At 38.1% G+C, this 17,149-nt stretch overlaps 8 protein-coding genes and 1 non-coding gene across 9 annotated transcripts, besides 5 other annotated features; 5 read left to right on the top strand and 4 right to left on the bottom strand.

Moving 5' to 3' along the window:
- Positions 1-371: 371 nt before the first annotated feature.
- Positions 372-2,501, top strand: BUD14 (protein phosphatase regulator BUD14; the record flags this gene model as incomplete). Its single annotated transcript, NM_001178215.2, has 1 exon — positions 372-2,501. The coding sequence occupies one exon, from the start codon at positions 372-374 to the stop codon at positions 2,499-2,501; it is 2,130 nt and encodes a 709-aa protein (NP_009408.3).
- A 402-nt stretch (positions 2,502-2,903) lies between these two features.
- TGA1 lies at positions 2,904-2,976 on the bottom strand. Its single transcript has one exon. It is a non-coding gene; the product is annotated as a tRNA-Ala (tRNA).
- Positions 2,977-3,080: 104 nt separating this feature from the next.
- Positions 3,081-3,417: a long terminal repeat (Ty1 LTR).
- Positions 3,081-9,005: a mobile genetic element (YARCTy1-1; Ty1 element, LTR retrotransposon of the Copia (Pseudoviridae) group; contains genes TYA Gag and TYB Pol, encoding proteins involved in structure and function of virus-like particles, flanked by two direct repeats; mutated in S288C).
- On the top strand, positions 3,377-4,699 carry YAR010C (gag protein; the record flags this gene model as incomplete). Its single annotated transcript, NM_001178214.1, has 1 exon — positions 3,377-4,699. One exon carries the CDS (start codon positions 3,377-3,379, stop codon positions 4,697-4,699), a length of 1,323 nt encoding a protein of 440 aa, NP_009407.1.
- On the top strand, positions 5,056-8,646 carry YAR009C (truncated gag-pol fusion protein; the record flags this gene model as incomplete). The annotated part of the gene is made up of 1 exon (NM_001178213.1): positions 5,056-8,646. The coding sequence occupies one exon, from the start codon at positions 5,056-5,058 to the stop codon at positions 8,644-8,646; it is 3,591 nt and encodes a 1,196-aa protein (NP_009406.1).
- Positions 8,669-9,005: a long terminal repeat (Ty1 LTR).
- Positions 9,006-9,138: a long terminal repeat (Ty1 LTR).
- Positions 9,116-9,336: an origin of replication (ARS101; ARS containing multiple redundant ORC binding sites; ORC is the acronym for origin recognition complex).
- Positions 9,337-9,449: 113 nt separating this feature from the next.
- On the bottom strand, positions 9,450-10,277 carry SEN34 (tRNA splicing endonuclease subunit SEN34; the record flags this gene model as incomplete). Its single annotated transcript, NM_001178212.1, has 1 exon — positions 9,450-10,277. The coding sequence occupies one exon, from the start codon at positions 10,275-10,277 to the stop codon at positions 9,450-9,452; it is 828 nt and encodes a 275-aa protein (NP_009405.1).
- A 346-nt stretch (positions 10,278-10,623) lies between these two features.
- On the top strand, positions 10,624-12,489 carry RFA1 (replication factor A subunit protein RFA1; the record flags this gene model as incomplete). The annotated part of the gene is made up of 1 exon (NM_001178211.1): positions 10,624-12,489. The coding sequence occupies one exon, from the start codon at positions 10,624-10,626 to the stop codon at positions 12,487-12,489; it is 1,866 nt and encodes a 621-aa protein (NP_009404.1).
- A 468-nt stretch (positions 12,490-12,957) lies between these two features.
- Positions 12,958-14,238, bottom strand: SWD1 (COMPASS subunit protein SWD1; the record flags this gene model as incomplete). The annotated part of the gene is made up of 1 exon (NM_001178210.1): positions 12,958-14,238. The coding sequence occupies one exon, from the start codon at positions 14,236-14,238 to the stop codon at positions 12,958-12,960; it is 1,281 nt and encodes a 426-aa protein (NP_009403.1).
- Positions 14,239-14,518: 280 nt separating this feature from the next.
- ERP1 (Erp1p) lies at positions 14,519-15,178 on the top strand (the record flags this gene model as incomplete). The annotated part of the gene is made up of 1 exon (NM_001180033.1): positions 14,519-15,178. The coding sequence occupies one exon, from the start codon at positions 14,519-14,521 to the stop codon at positions 15,176-15,178; it is 660 nt and encodes a 219-aa protein (NP_009402.1).
- A 188-nt stretch (positions 15,179-15,366) lies between these two features.
- On the bottom strand, positions 15,367-16,986 carry NUP60 (FG-nucleoporin NUP60; the record flags this gene model as incomplete). Its single annotated transcript, NM_001178209.1, has 1 exon — positions 15,367-16,986. One exon carries the CDS (start codon positions 16,984-16,986, stop codon positions 15,367-15,369), a length of 1,620 nt encoding a protein of 539 aa, NP_009401.1.
- Positions 16,987-17,149: the final 163 nt, after the last annotated feature.

The raw sequence follows: 17,149 nt of genomic DNA, 5'->3' as shown, positions 1-17,149 counted from the left end.
TATATATATATATATGTATGTCTATATGTATTAGATGGCATCTTCGAGATTAGTATTATTACATCCTCATCTCTCGCAAGAGTCAGACTGACTCGTGAATAAGCTTCGGGTGACCCTTATGGCATTCTTTTTCAACCTTCAGGAAAAGTTTCAGATGAGTTGAAATTTCGAGTATGGCTACATGGATCAAGTGCTGTAAACAAAGAAGCTTCTACAGGGGTACGCTGGTTGTGTTTTCTGCTTTGCTATCGTGTAGAACTGGATCCATTCTTTCCTGGCTGTGGTAGTACTTAAGGAGTTGGACGTGTTCAAGTCGAGAAAGAGGTGAAATACACGTAGTTTTTAGATAACATTCTCTGCTTGGTAAGAGAATGAGTAATAAGGAAGAGCATGTTGATGAGACTTCCGCAAGTGGTGTCAAGGAGGTTAGTTCTATAGCTGCTAGACATGACAATGGTTACGCGCCTTCGCTAATCACGTCGACGTCGGGCATGGACTCCTTTCAATCGCACGCGCTACTGAATGATCCAACCCTAATAGAGGATTATTCAGATATCATTAATAATAGGCCTACAAGTGGAAGTAAACTTACTTTAGGAAACGAGGATTCGGAGAGTATGGGCGGAAGTGTTGTGGTGACTCCGACTTCGAATAAGAGTTCGCCCTTCAATTCGAAACTTAATATACTGAGTAATGCGGCAGAAAAGGGCCATGATGTTCTGCGAAATAGAGATGATGACAAAGAGTTAGAGGAGGAGAACGTGGAAAAACATATGCATAGCAACAGTAAAAGGGATCAGCGACATTACAAAGAAAATTCTTCGGAATTGCCCGACTCATATGATTATTCGGATTCTGAATTTGAGGACAATTTGGAAAGAAGGCTACAAGAGATCGAAACTGATTCCGTGGATAGCGCCGATAAGGATGAGGTGCATTTTTCAGTGAATAATACAATGAACCCTGACGTTGACGATTTTAGTGATGGCTTGAAATACGCCATCTCGGAGGACGAGGATGAAGAGGAAAACTACTCTGATGACGATGACTTTGACAGAAAATTTCAAGATTCAGGGTTTCAAGGGGAGAAAGACGATTTGGAGGAGGAAAACGACGATTACCAACCCTTATCGCCGCCAAGAGAACTGGACCCTGATAAACTATATGCTTTATATGCGTTCAATGGCCATGATTCTTCACATTGTCAATTAGGGCAAGACGAACCTTGTATACTTTTGAATGACCAGGATGCCTATTGGTGGCTGGTTAAGAGGATCACTGATGGTAAAATCGGGTTTGCGCCAGCGGAAATTCTAGAAACCTTTCCAGAAAGACTAGCTCGATTGAATTGCTGGAAAAATGAAAACATGTCTTCTCAATCGGTTGCTTCCTCCGATTCGAAAGATGATTCCATCAGCTCTGGTAACAAGAATCAAAGTGATGCAGAGAGTATAATTCCGACACCTGCACTGAATGGATATGGTAAGGGGAACAAATCTGTTAGTTTCAATGATGTTGTCGGTTATGCAGACAGGTTTATAGATGATGCAATTGAAGATACCTCGTTAGATAGTAACGATGATGGCGGTGAAGGCAATGGACAGTCGTACGACGATGATGTTGATAACGACAAGGAAACAAAAGTAACGCACCGGGACGAATACACTGAAGCGAAGTTAAATTTTGGCAAATTCCAGGATGATGATACGAGCGATGTAGTGAGCGACGTCTCCTTTAGTACATCTTTGAATACACCACTAAATGTGAAAAAAGTTCGGAGACAAGACAACAAAAACGAAAGTGAGCCTAAGACATCATCGAGTAAAGACAGAGAAGATGATTATAATGCAAATCGGTATGTGGGGCAAGAAAAGTCTGAACCGGTTGACAGTGATTACGATACCGATCTGAAAAAAGTATTTGAAGCGCCTCGTATGCCATTTGCGAATGGTATGGCAAAATCAGACTCTCAAAATTCCCTTTCAACAATTGGCGAGTTTTCACCGTCGTCGTCAGAATGGACAAACGAATCACCATCCACTCCAATAGTTGAAGAAAGCAGCAGTATTCCATCATCTAGAGCAATAAAGGACATTTCACAATATATTCATGCAAAATCGAAAATTGAAGAGACAACAAACGTGGAAAACACAGAGGGGCAAATTCAAGCCAGCTTGGGGTCTAGTGGAGGAATGGCAAATCAAACTGACGCAGAACAACCTAAAGAGGAGCTAGAAAAACATCACAGTACCCCCGAAGAAGAAAAGCAATCAACCTTATCGTTACACTCATCATCTGAAGAAGATTTTTATATGGATGAACAAAGGGCGGTATCATCAGCAAGCATAAATAGTTCACTTTCCGGATCAAGGGCATTGTCTAATACCAATATGTCCGATCCGGCTTCGAAGCCCAATTCTTTGGTTCAACATCTCTATGCTCCAGTTTTTGACAGAATGGATGTGTTGATGAAACAATTGGATGAAATTATTCGTAAATGATATTGTCCTTACAATAAAGCCTGGTCTTTTTCTCATCCAACGAACTTGCATCATATTCATGAATATTTATTTGTTTTAGAAACATTTCGGAAAAAATAAGGTAGTAACAGTTCAGCATATATGATAGCTAAAACAAACAACTATATATCGTATCTACAAAGTTTATCTTACTTCTTCTATTTTTTAACTTTGCTTCAGATTATGATAATGAAAAGGAGGAATAAAATTCTGTCATTATTCAGCATCCTCCAATGTGTCATAGGGATATAACTGGGGTTGAGGAGGTAGTAGTCGACAACTACTTAGTCGTGATACAACAGTATGGATAGGTACTTTCCACGAACATTACTGATGACAGTCAGCTATTCACGAATTCAATTGTGTTGGATTAACAAAAAAATTTGGACGCAACCGGAATCGAACCGATGACCTCTTCCTTGCAAGGGAAGCGCGCTACCAACTGCGCCATGTGCCCAACTCATTACAATACTAGACTTATGAAGGAATGGTAAGTGCTTAGAAGCTTTATGATGTAGTAGAGATTTAAGGCCATCAATTACATTGTTGAAAATAAGAACCTGTTGGAATAGAAATCAACTATCATCTACTAACTAGTATTTACATTACTAGTATATTATCATATACGGTGTTAGAAGATGACGCAAATGATGAGAAATAGTCATCTAAATTAGTGGAAGCTGAAACGCAAGGATTGATAATGTAATAGGATCAATGAATATAAACATATAAAACGGAATGAGGAATAATCGTAATATTAGTATGTAGAAATATAGATTCCATTTTGAGGATTCCTATATCCTCGAGGAGAACTTCTAGTATATTCTGTATACCTAATATTATAGCCTTTATCAACAATGGAATCCCAACAATTATCTCAACATTCACCCATTTCTCATGGTAGCGCCTGTGCTTCGGTTACTTCTAAGGAAGTCCACACAAATCAAGATCCGTTAGACGTTTCAGCTTCCAAAACAGAAGAATGTGAGAAGGCTTCCACTAAGGCTAACTCTCAACAGACAACAACACCTGCTTCATCAGCTGTTCCAGAGAACCCCCATCATGCCTCTCCTCAAACTGCTCAGTCACATTCACCACAGAATGGGCCGTACCCACAGCAGTGCATGATGACCCAAAACCAAGCCAATCCATCTGGTTGGTCATTTTACGGACACCCATCTATGATTCCGTATACACCTTATCAAATGTCGCCTATGTACTTTCCACCTGGGCCACAATCACAGTTTCCGCAGTATCCATCATCAGTTGGAACGCCTCTGAGCACTCCATCACCTGAGTCAGGTAATACATTTACTGATTCATCCTCAGCGGACTCTGATATGACATCCACTAAAAAATATGTCAGACCACCACCAATGTTAACCTCACCTAATGACTTTCCAAATTGGGTTAAAACATACATCAAATTTTTACAAAACTCGAATCTCGGTGGTATTATTCCGACAGTAAACGGAAAACCCGTACGTCAGATCACTGATGATGAACTCACCTTCTTGTATAACACTTTTCAAATATTTGCTCCCTCTCAATTCCTACCTACCTGGGTCAAAGACATCCTATCCGTTGATTATACGGATATCATGAAAATTCTTTCCAAAAGTATTGAAAAAATGCAATCTGATACCCAAGAGGCAAACGACATTGTGACCCTGGCAAATTTGCAATATAATGGCAGTACACCTGCAGATGCATTTGAAACAAAAGTCACAAACATTATCGACAGACTGAACAATAATGGCATTCATATCAATAACAAGGTCGCATGCCAATTAATTATGAGAGGTCTATCTGGCGAATATAAATTTTTACGCTACACACGTCATCGACATCTAAATATGACAGTCGCTGAACTGTTCTTAGATATCCATGCTATTTATGAAGAACAACAGGGATCGAGAAACAGTAAACCTAATTACAGGAGAAATCCGAGTGATGAGAAGAATGATTCTCGCAGCTATACGAATACAACCAAACCCAAAGTTATAGCTCGGAATCCTCAAAAAACAAATAATTCGAAATCGAAAACAGCCAGGGCTCACAATGTATCCACATCTAATAACTCTCCCAGCACGGACAACGATTCCATCAGTAAATCAACTACTGAACCGATTCAATTGAACAATAAGCACGACCTTCATCTTAGGCCAGAAACTTACTGAATCTACAGTAAATCATACTAATCATTCTGATGATGAACTCCCTGGACACCTCCTTCTCGATTCAGGAGCATCACGAACCCTTATAAGATCTGCTCATCACATACACTCAGCATCATCTAATCCTGACATAAACGTAGTTGATGCTCAAAAAAGAAATATACCAATTAACGCTATTGGTGACCTACAATTTCACTTCCAGGACAACACCAAAACATCAATAAAGGTATTGCACACTCCTAACATAGCCTATGACTTACTCAGTTTGAATGAATTGGCTGCAGTAGATATCACAGCATGCTTTACCAAAAACGTCTTAGAACGGTCTGACGGCACTGTACTTGCACCTATCGTAAAATATGGAGACTTTTACTGGGTATCTAAAAAGTACTTGCTTCCATCAAATATCTCCGTACCCACCATCAATAATGTCCATACAAGTGAAAGTACACGCAAATATCCTTATCCTTTCATTCATCGAATGCTTGCGCATGCCAATGCACAGACAAATTCGATACTCACTTAAAAATAACACCATCACGTATTTTAACGAATCAGATGTCGACTGGTCTAGTGCTATTGACTATCAATGTCCTGATTGTTTAATCGGCAAAAGCACCAAACACAGACATATCAAAGGTTCACGACTAAAATACCAAAATTCATACGAACCCTTTCAATACCTACATACTGACATATTTGGTCCAGTTCACAACCTACCAAAAAGTGCACCATCCTATTTCATCTCATTTACTGATGAGACAACAAAATTGCGTTGGGTTTATCCATTACACGACCGTCGCGAGGACTCTATCCTCGATGTTTTTACTACGATACTAGCTTTTATTAAAAACCAGTTTCAGGCCAGTGTCTTGGTTATACAAATGGACCGTGGTTCTGAGTATACTAACAGAACTCTCCATAAATTCCTTGAAAAAAATGGTATAACTCCATGCTATACAACCACAGCGGATTCCCGAGCACATGGAGTCGCTGAACGGCTAAACCGTACCTTATTAGATGACTGCCGTACTCAACTGCAATGTAGTGGTTTACCGAACCATTTATGGTTCTCTGCAATCGAATTTTCTACTATTGTGAGAAATTCACTAGCTTCACCTAAAAGCAAAAAATCTGCAAGACAACATGCTGGCTTGGCAGGACTTGATATCAGTACTTTGTTACCTTTCGGTCAACCTGTTATCGTCAATGATCACAACCCTAACTCCAAAATACATCCTCGTGGCATCCCAGGCTACGCTCTACATCCGTCTCGAAACTCTTATGGATATATCATCTATCTTCCATCCTTAAAGAAGACAGTAGATACAACTAACTATGTTATTCTTCAGGGCAAGGAATCCAGATTAGATCAATTCAATTACGACGCACTCACTTTCGATGAAGACTTAAACCGTTTAACTGCTTCATATCATTCGTTCATTGCGTCAAATGAGATCCAAGAATCCAATGATCTTAACATAGAATCTGACCATGACTTCCAATCCGACATTGAACTACATCCTGAGCAACCGAGAAATGTCCTTTCAAAAGCTGTGAGTCCAACCGATTCCACACCTCCGTCAACTCATACTGAAGATTCGAAACGTGTTTCTAAAACCAATATTCGCGCACCCAGAGAAGTTGACCCCAACATATCTGAATCTAATATTCTTCCATCAAAGAAGAGATCTAGCACCCCCCAAATTTCCAATATCGAGAGTACCGGTTCGGGTGGTATGCATAAATTAAATGTTCCTTTACTTGCTCCCATGTCCCAATCTAACACACATGAGTCGTCGCACGCCAGTAAATCTAAAGATTTCAGACACTCAGACTCGTACAGTGAAAATGAGACTAATCATACAAACGTACCAATATCCAGTACGGGTGGTACCAACAACAAAACTGTTCCGCAGATAAGTGACCAAGAGACTGAGAAAAGGATTATACACCGTTCACCTTCAATCGATGCTTCTCCACCGGAAAATAATTCATCGCACAATATTGTTCCTATCAAAACGCCAACTACTGTTTCTGAACAGAATACCGAGGAATCTATCATCGCTGATCTCCCACTCCCTGATCTACCTCCAGAATCTCCTACCGAATTCCCTGACCCATTTAAAGAACTCCCACCGATAAATTCTCATCAAACTAATTCCAGTTTGGGTGGTATTGGTGACTCTAATGCCTATACTACTATCAACAGTAAGAAAAGATCATTAGAAGATAATGAAACTGAAATTAAGGTATCACGAGACACATGGAATACTAAGAATATGCGTAGTTTAGAACCTCCGAGATCGAAGAAACGAATTCACCTGATTGCAGCTGTAAAAGCAGTAAAATCAATCAAACCAATACGGACAACCTTACGATACGATGAGGCAATCACCTATAATAAAGATATTAAAGAAAAAGAAAAATATATCGAGGCATACCACAAAGAAGTCAACCAACTATTGAAAATGAATACTTGGGACACTGACAAATATTATGACAGAAAAGAAATAGACCCTAAAAGAGTAATAAACTCAATGTTTATCTTCAACAAGAAACGTGACGGAACTCATAAAGCTAGATTTGTTGCAAGAGGTGACATTCAGCATCCTGATACGTACGATACAGGTATGCAATCCAACACTGTACATCATTATGCGTTGATGACATCCCTGTCACTTGCATTAGACAATAACTACTATATTACACAATTAGACATATCTTCGGCATATTTGTATGCAGACATCAAAGAAGAATTATACATAAGACCTCCACCACATTTAGGAATGAATGATAAGTTGATACGTTTGAAGAAATCACTTTATGGATTGAAACAAAGTGGAGCGAACTGGTACGAAACTATCAAATCATACCTGATAAAACAGTGTGGTATGGAAGAAGTTCGTGGATGGTCATGCGTATTTAAGAATAGTCAAGTAACAATTTGCTTATTCGTTGATGATATGATATTGTTCAGCAAAGACTTAAATGCAAATAAGAAAATCATAACAACACTCAAGAAACAATACGATACAAAGATAATAAATCTGGGTGAAAGTGATAACGAAATTCAGTACGACATACTTGGCTTAGAAATCAAATATCAAAGAGGTAAATACATGAAATTAGGTATGGAAAAATCCTTGACAGAAAAATTACCCAAACTAAACGTACCTTTGAACCCAAAAGGAAAGAAACTTAGAGCTCCAGGTCAACCAGGTCTTTATATAGACCAGGATGAACTAGAAATAGATGAAGATGAATACAAAGAGAAGGTACATGAAATGCAAAAGTTGATTGGTCTAGCTTCATATGTTGGATATAAATTTAGATTTGACTTACTATACTACATCAACACACTTGCTCAACATATACTATTCCCCTCTAGGCAAGTTTTAGACATGACATATGAGTTGATACAATTCATGTGGGACACTAGAGATAAACAACTGATATGGCACAAAAACAAACCTACCGAGCCAGATAATAAACTAGTCGCAATAAGTGATGCTTCGTATGGCAACCAACCGTATTATAAATCACAAATTGGCAACATATATTTACTTAATGGAAAGGTAATTGGAGGAAAGTCCACCAAGGCTTCATTAACATGTACTTCAACTACGGAAGCAGAAATACACGCGATAAGTGAATCTGTCCCATTATTAAATAATCTAAGTTACCTGATACAAGAACTTAACAAGAAACCAATTATTAAAGGCTTACTTACTGATAGTAGATCAACGATCAGTATAATTAAGTCTACAAATGAAGAGAAATTTAGAAACAGATTTTTTGGCACAAAGGCAATGAGACTTAGAGATGAAGTATCAGGTAATAATTTATACGTATACTACATCGAGACCAAGAAGAACATTGCTGATGTGATGACAAAACCTCTTCCGATAAAAACATTTAAACTATTAACTAACAAATGGATTCATTAGATCTATTACATTATGGGTGGTATGTTGGAATAGAAATCAACTATCATCTACTAACTAGTATTTACATTACTAGTATATTATCATATACGGTGTTAGAAGATGACGCAAATGATGAGAAATAGTCATCTAAATTAGTGGAAGCTGAAACGCAAGGATTGATAATGTAATAGGATCAATGAATATAAACATATAAAACGGAATGAGGAATAATCGTAATATTAGTATGTAGAAATATAGATTCCATTTTGAGGATTCCTATATCCTCGAGGAGAACTTCTAGTATATTCTGTATACCTAATATTATAGCCTTTATCAACAATGGAATCCCAACAATTATCTCAACATTCACCCATTTCTCAGAACCAACTATCTTCGATCAATTTGTATTAAAACTGCTAGCATATTATCATATATGATGTAAAAAGACGACATAAAGGTCGAGTAACAATCATCCGATATAACGGAAGCTGAAATCCGAGGATCGATAATATAGCATAATTACTTGTATGAACGATGCTAAAATATTTGTTCCTTCACATCTACACGTGGAAGTAAATGAACTGGATGTCAACAGTTTAGAAGAGCTTTTTTTTCGGTTCTGGTAAACATTCAATAAACTGTTTTGCTCCCACTAAATATAAATAAACATAATTATATGTCTAGTGATAAACAACTACTTTCCCGCTGAATGCATCAAAATATCAATGCAAATTTAAAAATTGTATTACACATATGTATGCTTCTGAAAAACCTTATAAATACATAAATTCTGAGAAAATAATTATACATGACTGATTCCCAGCTTAACCAAATCCAGCCCATTCTATTGAGAAGAAATGAGTTTCCTTTGTCTCTTCCGCAACACCGCCTATGACCCAAAGTTTTTTCACAGTCGTTCCTAGTCTTGCACCACTTATCATGGATATTAGGTCAATCGGCTCATTATGATAATCAATCGCATCTTGTATCGTCAGATGTGAATGGAAACGAAGAGGATCACCAGGGTATGCTATAAACTTCCCACCAAAACGTCCACCTGGGGACAAAACGTACCCTTGATCTCTCAATGCCTTGTATAAGAAATAGGTCTGCATTTTTCCTGCCTGTCTGTACTGCTTAAATAACAAATCACTGATATCATCGCGGGATAAGCTGTCTGAATCACTCCGTATGTCTCTTAAAATCATAGAGGTATTAGCAATGTCAATGAACAAAGAAGATTCAATTAGCTGGTCATTATTGCTAGATTTATCAAGCCGTTGCAATTCTTCAGCTGTGGTTTTATCATTGATTCTACCGATTTTCTTTAATTTTGCAATGTGTTCATCCTTTTTGAACTTTCTCTGATATTCAAATGACTTGTTCAAACGATCGTTGACAATTTTAGATAGTTTGGCGCCCCGCTCTAATGTTATTCCCTCCATAATCTCATCTCCCTCTTGTCTTATTAATTTCACATCGGCAAGATTGTTCAAATGCAGCCACAGCACATCTTCTAACATAAGCCTCAAAGGTACCGACAAAAATACATTTTGCTGTGCTGCAGTAGGCAAAGTTCCAGATAACACACCACAAATACCCCATTTCCTTAGAAGTTTGATGTGATCTATGTCAAATACTAGCGGTGGCATAAAAACCTCCTCGCCTTTTGCCGTTCTTTTTGCATATATGTTAATAGCTATGCGCGTACCACCTTCTTCAGCCATATACGAAAGGATCTATGCTAATTGGGTGGATTTCTTATCGCATCACTTTCTTATTCTCTAACTCTTCTTCGCTGCTCAATAAAATATCTCTGCTTGGAAAAATGTCACGCGTAAAAATTAGACGAGGCGACAAAAGACGCGTGAACTAACATAAAGGTTTACTTGAACAAATGTTATCACTTTAAGTTCTACACGTAAAACAAAAACTATTCACTCTTCTTATTACGGTAAAGGCGAAACCAGCAAGAAGACCAGATTATACTTACAAGAGATGAGCAGTGTTCAACTTTCGAGGGGCGATTTTCATAGCATCTTCACCAATAAGCAAAGGTACGATAATCCCACCGGTGGCGTTTATCAAGTTTATAACACCAGGAAATCTGATGGGGCTAACAGCAACAGAAAGAATTTGATCATGATTTCCGATGGTATTTACCATATGAAGGCTCTGTTGAGAAACCAAGCTGCATCCAAGTTCCAGTCAATGGAACTACAAAGGGGTGATATCATTCGCGTGATAATTGCAGAACCTGCTATTGTCAGGGAAAGAAAGAAATACGTTCTTTTAGTAGATGACTTTGAGTTGGTCCAGTCGCGTGCTGATATGGTCAACCAAACTAGTACTTTTTTGGATAACTATTTCTCAGAGCATCCAAATGAAACCTTAAAAGACGAAGATATAACTGACAGTGGTAATGTTGCCAATCAAACAAACGCCAGCAATGCTGGTGTCCCTGATATGCTGCATTCAAACTCAAACTTGAATGCAAATGAGAGAAAATTCGCCAATGAAAACCCTAATTCGCAAAAAACCAGACCAATTTTTGCCATCGAACAACTGTCTCCATACCAAAACGTTTGGACTATCAAAGCAAGAGTTTCCTACAAGGGAGAAATTAAAACGTGGCACAATCAAAGAGGTGATGGTAAACTATTCAATGTCAACTTCTTGGATACCTCTGGAGAAATCCGAGCCACGGCGTTTAATGATTTTGCTACAAAATTTAACGAAATTTTACAAGAAGGCAAAGTATACTATGTATCAAAGGCAAAACTCCAACCAGCTAAGCCCCAATTTACTAATCTAACACACCCTTATGAACTGAATTTGGATAGAGACACTGTTATAGAAGAATGTTTCGATGAAAGTAATGTTCCGAAAACCCATTTCAATTTCATCAAACTAGATGCTATTCAGAACCAGGAAGTAAATTCCAACGTAGACGTCCTCGGTATTATCCAAACTATAAACCCACATTTTGAGCTAACTTCAAGGGCTGGGAAGAAATTCGATCGTCGTGACATCACAATTGTTGACGACTCTGGGTTTTCTATCTCTGTTGGCCTATGGAATCAGCAAGCCCTTGATTTCAACCTTCCTGAAGGTTCTGTTGCTGCCATTAAAGGTGTTCGTGTGACGGATTTTGGTGGCAAATCTTTGTCTATGGGATTTTCTAGTACCCTGATTCCGAATCCAGAAATTCCTGAGGCATATGCCTTAAAGGGTTGGTATGATTCCAAGGGCCGCAACGCAAACTTCATCACTTTAAAGCAAGAACCCGGTATGGGTGGTCAATCGGCTGCTAGCTTAACAAAATTCATTGCTCAGCGTATTACTATTGCTAGAGCTCAAGCTGAAAATCTAGGAAGAAGCGAGAAAGGTGACTTTTTTAGTGTTAAAGCTGCTATAAGTTTCTTAAAAGTTGATAATTTTGCATATCCTGCCTGTTCTAATGAGAATTGTAATAAGAAAGTTCTGGAACAGCCTGATGGTACTTGGAGATGTGAGAAGTGCGACACCAATAATGCAAGGCCAAATTGGAGATACATCTTGACAATATCAATTATTGACGAAACCAATCAACTATGGCTCACTTTATTTGACGACCAAGCTAAACAATTATTGGGTGTTGATGCTAATACATTAATGTCTTTGAAGGAAGAAGACCCCAACGAATTCACAAAAATTACTCAAAGTATCCAAATGAACGAATATGACTTTAGGATTAGAGCGCGTGAGGATACATACAATGATCAAAGCAGAATTAGATATACCGTTGCTAACCTACACAGCTTGAATTACAGGGCTGAAGCCGACTATCTTGCCGATGAGTTATCCAAGGCTTTGTTAGCTTAATGTATCAAATAATCAAGTACTATTTAATCTATGTAACATATGAGAAATGTAAAAAAAAAACTTCTATTTCGTCAAGTTTTTGAAGGGCGGTTCAGCATCTCTTGATGACTGGATATGAAACTACACGTTCAGTCATATGAATTTGAACCCATAATGCACAAATGAATAAAAATGCTAACAAATTCTAATTAATGGCATGGTACTAACACCCAACAATTTACCGCCCTTTAGGTGTACAGCTTCAAATAACAAAGCTTTACAAATTCACCTTCAACATTTACGTTCAGTAGTATGAAATTACCATCATGACGTGCTCCTATCAAAGTGAGATTATTGCACTTCGTATTATTAGGAAATTACCAAAAAATGCAAAATTTTTCAATTCTGTGTCAAAGAAATCGCGGTAGGCATGACTATACCTCTTCAGTGTCAGTTGCCTATTTAAACTTTCTCCTTTTGAAGAGAAACCTATGATGACTGCATCTTAATTATCCTCGTATAATCTGTAGGGATTGTGAACCGTTCTACAAGCAAGTTATTACCTCTAACATCATATTGCTCTCTCGTCCGAAGATCGATAGCTATTTCTTCCTCTTGTTCTAGTCCTTGCTGCTGTTCTGCCTCATCGACCTCATCAAATTCATCTTCCTTCTCCAAATAGTCGACATTCTCTTCTACTTCTTCAAAATCTGGCGCCAAAGCACTCCACTTTGGCGGAATAACAACAGACCACACATACACGTTCCCAGATTCAAAACCATTACTCACTATACTCATACTATAGAAGTCCCAATTTATATCTATCAACTCCTCTTCAGCCCCTTCCAGGACTCTCACCAACGTTCCACTAGTCGTTTCCCAGATGTATAGTTCATGTGCAGAAGAACCATGTGTAGAAGCGACTAAGTATTCGGCAGTATTATTACTAAAGAGGATACAGTTCCACTGTAATTTATTAATCACATCCTGGTACTTATGCTCTAAGGTCAACTCAACCGCAGAGTTTTCATCATCAATACTTATTTCGTATTGTCTTATTGTTCTATCGGAGCAGTTAATAGCTAATCTTTCACCATTTTGCGAGACAATTAAATGTTTGATATTAGAACTCGTGATTTTAAGGGAATGAATACATTCTGTTTGATATAGAGAATGGAATTTATAGAAGTCTAGCCAACCTTTTGAAGTTCCAACAATAATAATATTTGGATGTTTGGTATGTACTGTACAAACAAGAACATATCCATGATCAGGTGTCGAACTCAATTGTTTTTCGTCTGATTTACTGAGAAGGCTTGCGACCGGATCATTGCTGAAGTCAATAACATATGCGTCACTTTCCTCAAATATCGTAGCTACACAAAGCCGCCTTTTAGCATCCAGCCATTGGCAACCCCAAATTGGAGAATCGAATCGTATTTCTTTCAAAGGCTTACTTGGCTTTGAAAGATCCCACAGTTTTATTGACCAGTCTCTAGAGCTTGTAAGCAACAATCTACCATCTGGAGACCATGCGATAGATGTAATGGGTCGAACATGTGCTCCCAACATATTTCCTGGGACACAAATAGGCCTGAACGTATCCATATCGTAAATAACAAGTGCTCCATTGGCACACCCAAGAGCCAGGTAATCACCGCAAGGACTGAACTGGAGACATTCAGTGCGTAAAGGGTTCTCAATCGTATGTGTGAGCTTCTCAGGATGTTCCTTAAGAACAGCGAATGGATCCTGTAAAAGGATGTTCATAACGAAAAGAACCAGCTGATATACACAAACTAAAAGGACTCGGTCTCGACTCTTGAACCCCAGGGGAAGATCCAATATAATCGTCAACCTATTATTTTATATATTCTCTATTTTTGTACGTGAATTTATTCTGTATTCTGTTACCGTAAAAAAAAAACGAATCGCGTAATAAGTTGAAAAAAAAAAACACATCAGCAGAAATGTGTACATACAAAACTTACTCTATCTTCCCTCTGTAGTTTGGAAAAGTATTTAAAGGTAACCAATCTCTCTACTAATCATGCTTTTAACCTCTCTTTTACAGGTTTTTGCCTGCTGTCTAGTTTTACCAGCTCAAGTTACTGCGTTCTATTATTATACTTCTGGTGCTGAACGTAAGTGCTTCCACAAGGAATTGTCTAAAGGTACTTTGTTCCAAGCAACTTACAAGGCACAAATTTACGATGACCAATTACAAAATTACAGAGACGCTGGTGCGCAAGATTTTGGTGTCTTGATTGATATTGAGGAAACTTTTGATGATAACCACCTGGTTGTTCATCAGAAAGGTTCAGCAAGTGGTGATTTAACTTTCCTTGCGTCTGATTCGGGTGAACATAAAATCTGTATTCAGCCCGAAGCTGGTGGCTGGTTGATTAAGGCTAAAACGAAGATTGACGTTGAATTCCAAGTGGGCTCTGATGAAAAGTTAGATTCTAAGGGTAAAGCCACTATTGACATTCTACATGCCAAGGTTAACGTCCTAAACTCCAAGATCGGCGAAATTAGAAGAGAGCAAAAATTGATGAGAGATCGTGAAGCTACCTTTAGAGACGCCTCTGAAGCTGTTAATTCTCGTGCTATGTGGTGGATTGTCATTCAATTAATTGTTCTCGCTGTTACTTGTGGCTGGCAAATGAAACACCTGGGCAAATTTTTTGTTAAGCAAAAAATTTTATGATCAGACTAAAAACCTTTTATGTATCTTCTAGAAATTTATAGTTTATAAGAGCCGCTAAAGGTATTCCTTCTTTTTGAGAAAGTGGAAAAAAAATGACTAAATAATATCATCTTGGAATGGTATTTTACACAAACTTACGTATTGAGTTGGGCTATACGGTAATTATGTCACGGCTAAAATTTTCATTATCAAAAGGTATATAGGGACTTGAAAGCCTCAACTTTATTTTCATCAACCAAGCCATTTCCTAGCTGCTTAGACACCACGGGAACATTGAAATCAAACTCTTCCGCCTTTTCCTCTGAAAAGTCGTTATCAATTGAGGCGCTGATATGTTTACCTTCATTATCGTTTTCTTGTGAAAGATTGGACCGTGATTTCTTTTGAACACTATTAAAAACAAAGCCTTTCGATGAACTTTTTTGAGGAGTAACCGAAAGATCTGGTTGGACGGGAGTAGAATCGCCCTTTGTAAGTTCGGTTTTTGGCTTTCCAACTAACGGCTTCGCCTGTAGGTTGGTAAAATTGAATTCCTTTGATGATGCAGATGGTGCGTTCTCGCTCTTATAAGCATTCTCAGTAGGTTCAACGTTTCTTGAAGTATTAAACGAGAAGTTAAAAGCAGAGGATGGAGGTTTATCTCCACCATCCTTCTTTTCAGGTGAGGTTTCAGCTACGACGACATTTGAGCGTAAGGATGAGGACCTTGCAGGTTTGTATTTAGTAAAAGAATCTTTGCTTGGCGCAGATGGTGAAATTTTGGTGGCGTTCAGTTGTTTCATTGGTTCTTCGCCTTGTTCAGGAACGTTTTGAAATAATGGCTTAACAGTAGTTTCTTCTTCACTGATCTCTTGCCTTGGTGCAGCATTTGGAGAAACTCTCTTATGTTTGCGTATTTGGCTTACATATGAGGAGTATGGATTAGCAAGTTCTGAAGCTGCATTATTCTTCTTACTGTCATTTTCATCTAATAGTGAGACCAATGCCGCAGCTGTATTACTTATTTTCTTACTAGGAGCTGACTTTGAAACACCACTTCTTACCGATTTAGCAGATGCTATACTTTGAGCAGATGTGTTGGCTGTGTATGTATCGGGGATCTTTTTCGCTGCACTATATCTATAAACGGTTGTTTTGTATGGTGAGGGCAGGCTAGAATAATTGAAACTGTATTTTCTTGAACCAATGCTTCCCAAAGTCGTATTCATTGACGCATTTGAAGTATCATATTTTGGGTTGAAGGTCGGCGCATTAGATATGCTGATTGGTGTACTTCCTGACTCCTTCAAGATAAGCGACTGGTCGATATTATTACCTTCGGCTGATTTTTGTTCTCCTTCCGAAGTTATCATGGATTTGCTTGATTTTTGTAACAATGACATCACACCCTCTATTTCAATTTCTGATAAAGGCTCATTACCTTTTTTACTAAAAAAGTTTGCAAGCTTTGCATTGGAGATGTTAGTTTCATGTGTTTCATCATACTCCTCTTCTTTATTCTCAATGTCGTTTCTGGCTTCACCCACTGCAGAAACAACTACGGAACGGTTTACAGTAGAATCTGGGGATATCTCAGAATGGAAATAACCTCCAGGCATACTTGAGATTCTTCTGTTAAAAGACTCATTGCGTGGTTGTTTATTAGCAACATTATTCCTTGGACTCACTCTGGCTGAATCTTTTTGGGTAAAGAAAGTTTTAATTTTAGAGAAAAGGCTTGGTTTATTGTGTGCATTGCTAATAATCTGCTTTCGATAGGGAGCGGAAGGCACAGTAGCGCTAGCCCTCCTCAATGATTTACGATGCATTGGATGTCGATTTTAGGATATCTTGCGGTGCTTATTTGATGTAAAGGTCTGTTATTTGATGTTTAAAAGTACACATTACAATAAGCTTTCACTTGTAAATATATCTTTTATTTTCCGAGAGGAAAAAGTTTCAAAAAAAAAAAAAAAAAAAGAAGAAAAATAA

This window comes from Saccharomyces cerevisiae, chromosome I (genome assembly GCF_000146045.2).
Source record: "Saccharomyces cerevisiae S288C chromosome I, complete sequence".
Lineage (NCBI taxonomy): Eukaryota > Fungi > Ascomycota > Saccharomycetes > Saccharomycetales > Saccharomycetaceae > Saccharomyces > Saccharomyces cerevisiae.
Note: the sequence above shows the minus strand (reverse complement) of the source record. Positions and strands in the feature narration are given on the sequence as shown.